The 5485-nt window shown below is 37.1% G+C and overlaps 1 protein-coding gene across 1 annotated transcript in view; it reads right to left on the bottom strand.

Annotated features, from left to right (window-relative positions):
• Window positions 1-5485, bottom strand: part of ddb1 (damage-specific DNA binding protein 1) — a gene marked incomplete in the record, with an annotated part of 39583 nt that overhangs the window by 31801 nt on the left and 2297 nt on the right. Inside the window, 4 exon segments of the mRNA XM_035651694.1 lie at window positions 3041-3138; window positions 3654-3768; window positions 4189-4410; window positions 4812-4928. Coding sequence (XP_035507587.1) covers window positions 3041-3138; window positions 3654-3768; window positions 4189-4410; window positions 4812-4928 — 552 coding nt within the window.

Here is a 5485-nt window from a genome sequence, read left to right as displayed (position 1 = left end):
AACTTGTCAGTGCTCTCTGGAGGACAAATTATGCAACAGCAGCGGTTACTTTTTTTTTTTTTTACGGTTGATTCTAAATGATCTGAAACATATCTGTATTTCTGTACTGACTTATAAGCAGACATATACGCAGATACTAATACATCTGCGATTAAGCTGGCTGATAACATCAACCTGGCTGGGATGAACATGATTTTAGACTGTTGCATATATGCATGTTGTCATATTTTACAGTATTATATAAGGGATGTTCCACAAATAAAAATGCAGAACCACTTAAACAGAGTGAAGTTAGTGAGATTAGAAAATACTGATACTGAATAACACATAACATGTCTTATTTTACTTTCCACTTGAACAAAACTCCCTTTGGATATTGTCAGAGTCACTCACAGCTTTCAGTCCTAGTTAGACTTTGGCTGCCTCACACAACATGAGCCTAACTACACTGGGCAATACCAAAACATGGTTGCAAAACATCTTAGGAGGTTTTAACTGGAGTAGCTGGAGAGCCAGTCTGCTGTCTCCATTACAACTACAAGATGAGCTGGCAAGAATAGTAGCCATGATTGGAATTGGCATTAAACCCATGTAGTGTGACTGAGCTTGCGCTACTTTTCTTTCAACAGAAGGTATTGTTATTGTCGTTGTCTACTGTACAAGCTGAGTCAATTTCTCTTGAACAAACCTTTACTTATCTCCACCATCCTCCTGCCAGCAGCATTGCTCACCTCTTCTGTAAAGTCGTGGAACCACAATTTTCAAACAAACTTCTAGCAGCCCTCTTGACTGAATGGCAGCTAATCAGCTTGTTGGATTCTACAAGCAAAACCAGTTAGCTGGCTCTCCATAGACCAGTCTACAAAACTTATTATGTAAGCTCAGACACACTCAGCAGACCTCCATACAGGCAGACCCTTTGGCGTTTCACATTAGTTTTTCACTCTGTGCTCAAGAATGACAATATATTAATTAGCTGCCAAAAATGTTGTTATACATCAAAGGATACGCGTCTGTGTTTTTTTGACAGTACTGAAATTAGCGTATTTTAGTCGAATACTAATGTCGCATTTGATGTGAAAAAAAGTTGAAAATAAAAACTTTAGCTTCATTTAGAGTGGGGTTTCATTAGTCACACATAGTGACAACAGATGCTCCGCTACATCTTCCCTAAAACATCTGCTAAGCAATGTTGGGCAATGCAACTGTGGAAACAGAGTTATAACAGAGACATGACAGCTGTTTAAGGCTTTTAAAAGACAAACCCAATCATCAGGACACAGATATGTGCTGCAGTCCATAATGAGACAACAATGACAAAACAGCAGACGTGGAGCATCTGAAGCTATAATTGTGTTGCATTTATTATTTGTTTATTATTATTTTTGACAGGGTCAAGGTAAGGACGACTTTGTGGTGTGCCAAACAACACTTAACAAAACGTAATGGAACATGTATGGATGTTGAGTTATAGAATGCCTACTTTCCTACGAAGTTGCATAATGAAAATTCATATTTTATCGGCCGAGGAAGTTACGTTGGTTTGTTTGTCTGTCGGATTACAGAAAAACTACTGCCCAGATTTTCATGAAACTTAGAAGAGTTTAGCATGGAGCGAGGAAGAACCCAATACATTTTGAAGTTGATCCAAATCATGGTGTCAAAGGAAAATGAACAGAATCTGTAATTAAAGTAAATGGTGTGCCATAATTAAATATACAACAAAACAGCCACCTCAAAAATTACTATACAAGCAAAATACCTTGGTGACTACTTAAAACTATACACATTTTAGCATATTATGTTGAAGCCCTCAAAGGCCAAGAAAAAAAAGATAATGTTAATTGAGAACTTTCATTTGCACCAGTGTTGGACGAGGAAATTAAAAAGGGACAACAAGCGCTGAACAGTGATATTTCTACTACCAACAAAACAATTAACACATATTTAGTTACAATTCTGGTAGCGCTGAAACTGAAGTGTAATCAAATTACAACAACTGCAATGTAAGAAACTCAATTATTTTGGTACAACAAAATAACTTGCATTGTTATCTACAGCAGGTGGATTCTTGAACATTTACCCGTAGGCTGCTGAATGGAAACTCGTAGTTCTAAATTTCAAACGGGTGCAACACACAGATAATTTGGTATTGCATTCCAAAATGTCCACATTAATCAGAAAAGGCCTATGTTGAATGAATTTTGAAAAACCCCTATATCAGAGTAATAAGTTAGTTATAAACAGAGCCAATAAGTCAAGCAAAAATGAATAAGCAGCTCTGAATTAGAAGCTACTACAACTGAACAATTTGAAAAGCTCTTTCCAAAACGTATAAGGCCATGGTACCAAAACGCAGCAAGGAAGTGAGAGAACATTATCTAATTATAGAAGCAGGATGCTGTTGAGAAGCTCCTCTGGGCCTTGAGCTTTGTTAAATATGCGCAGAGCAGTACAGACTGCAACTTAATCTTGATAAGATAACACTAAAAGCAGTGTGTGGGGAGCTGAAGTCATCATCACAGCTGTTATTAACTTGCCTTTAAAGACAACATCAATTCATCACAAATAAACCCCAACATGTTCATCTCAGGGTCTAAAATATGATGTTCATATAATACAGATTCTAATGACAGCTTTAATACCACCATTTTTATTTCACTTCATTATATCAAAGAGCAAAGCAGAGCTATGCATCAGGGACTTAATTTCGCAAAAAAAATGCCTGTTTAACTTTTAACATTTTCTGAAACCTCTCCTGTCCTCTGAATATTAGCTTTATATTAAAATTATAACAGTCTGGTCCTATTTGTTTTAAATCCCAATTATGGAAGGAAACCATAATTACTCACATAATATTATTACACTGTGAAAATAACATACTTCTTGGTGTGTTACTAGACACTCTAAATTACTTCTACACTTTATTATTCTGCAACTGACGGCTGAATGATAAAATAATTAACTAAATATTTTACTTTTCCATTAGATGAATGACAAAAACGGAGCACTACAAATAAGTAGTATTTGATGTCTTTACCTTGATAGTAGGTGGTGCAATGGCCAAGTATTTGTCTCCATTGTGGTAGGTGATGGACTCTTGTCCTATGATTATAGCTCCACCAAATGGCTCTGGCACTAAAATACAAGCACAAAGTCACGAGTCAGCAATTTGTACAATTTCAGACGGAAACAATTTGAACGTTCTAAACAGTAGGGCTGCAGCTGATGACATTTTCATTATCAATTTATCAATTAGCTCTGTTTTCAATTATTCATCAAACATACATTATACATTTTTTGCTGACAAGCTGCTGACTTATCAGAACCTTTTCAACCACAAGAAGGATGTAGCCTGAGCTCATGTCCATAGATCCATCGTATCAGTACCAATTAATAGCCAATACCATCTAATGTCAAAAAATATCAACCATCCATTTTAAAACAGCTTATATTTGTTTGACTAATGGGTAGGACTCATTATCATCAGATCTTTATTCTGAATCTTCTGTAAACATCTTATCTGAAACTCTACTATATATCCAGGTAAAAAGGCTACAACTATAATTAGCAGTTCTTCATTTTCTGTTGATTTACTAATTGAGTAAATGACTGATCATATCACAAATGCATACAGTATACGCTCTGATTACCTGGGATGACCATAGATGCCTCAGCCTCCACGTTCTCCTGTTTCCAGGGGCCCTTGTTGAACTCCTTCTCCCTCAGAGAAACCTCGTAGGTCTTAACATGGCGTCCCTGAGGGTCCTACGATATACAAGTGTACAGGTGGCATGACACACAGTCCTACCAGTGGTTAACATGGATGTATAATGGTGGATTTACTTTAAAAATCAGCTTCACAAACGTTTCATAAGGAAGGAAATGCACTTGACACATTTGTTAAACCTCAAGGATACACACATTGTATTCTGGTGTGTAACACTGAATGTAAACATGACTTTTGGTTGTTTACAGGAAAAGTCCACAGGGCGCCTTTAAACTTTACCGTCACACTGCTGTTACACAAAACTGCAATAAAATATTTTACTATGACTGTGGGCTCGAGATAAAACTTGATAAATTCACACAATAAATGCTTTGTACCTCTATGAATTTACCAACATAGTCTTTCCTATTCCCTTACACAAACACGCCCACACCCAAGCACCACTCCTCCTACAGTACCTGGTAGATGAAGCAGACGGTTGGGGCCTGGCAGCCGTACAGGAAGTGAACGTCGATAACCTGCAGTTCCTCCAGTCTGATGTTGAAGGCCTTGAGCTCACGGTTGTCTCGGTCCAATGGGATCACCTTGAACAACCCGTCATACAGCCGCAGGCCGATCATACGGCACTCTGGATCTACAATTCCGATAATACCCGTTTCTGATGGACGCCCGATACGATCCTGCAAAAGAGTATTTGGTTTGGAAAGGTTTAAGGTTTAATGTATTCTGTACCTATGAATTGCACAACTTGGCTGATATAGGAAAATAACAACACTGAAATGTTTCAAAAAAGATTCTTTCCCAATTTAAATCACAGAATATTCTATTAACATTTTGTGCAAAATGGGACTGTGCACAGCATTTGGCTAAATGTAGACAGTATAACTTAAGTCTCATTAATGAGGGTCTAGTATAGATATCAAGAGTGGTGCATTAAACTAAAGCTAATGAGAGAAAGTCAAAATACATACAGTTCTTCAAATGAACAAACAATAAGACCGAAACACCTTAAATTCATGATTTTTTAAAAACACATTACAGTGAATTTCAAGAATGATATTTGTGCTGCTGTTTCACCCACCTGGACATTGCCGTGGGCACGGGTGATGATGTCAATGCTCTCTCCGTTCTGTTTGTATTCTAGGATGCAGGCGTTGTACTTGGATGTGAGAATGAACAGAAGGTCTTTGCTCTCACCCTGGCACGAATGGAAAAAAGACACCAAAACCATCAAAGAACAAACATGCAAAGGCCAGATTCCCAATTTAATCAAACTGGCTCACCACTATAGGCCATCAGCCATCTGATTTAGTGCCACCAACCTAATTAGTAGGGATAGAGACTTTACCAGTTCGTGAGTTCACTTCACAGTCACCAGCAGATATTCTACTAGGGTTATGTATTTTTGGCTATAATAATGTTTGGGATGTGTGTGTGTTTTTTCCCCCACTTTCTGTGACAAAAGGTAATTAGGGCACGTCTACGAGGTACAACATTTGTGTGACATCTCCTCCTTTTTCTAATCATAAAAAAAAAAAGAAGTGTTTATGGATTTATAAACACAAAGATAACCAGAAATATCTTCTGGTCTATTTTGTTCCGTCTTCGGAAGAAATTGATATGCATTCTGTCTTAAATAACAAGCTTTATTATAGAGTTAGCCAGGTAACTTACACCACGGTGCTATCACAAATACATAATAGTAATAATAATAATAATATTAAAAATGTATTTAAAAGCGCTTTTCTAAATACT

The sequence above is a fragment of the Morone saxatilis genome, unplaced genomic scaffold (genome assembly GCF_004916995.1).
Source record: "Morone saxatilis isolate NCDOM2014 unplaced genomic scaffold, NCSU_SB_2.0 Contig11, whole genome shotgun sequence".
Taxonomy (NCBI): domain Eukaryota; kingdom Metazoa; phylum Chordata; class Actinopteri; family Moronidae; genus Morone; species Morone saxatilis.
Note: the sequence above shows the minus strand (reverse complement) of the source record. Positions and strands in the feature narration are given on the sequence as shown.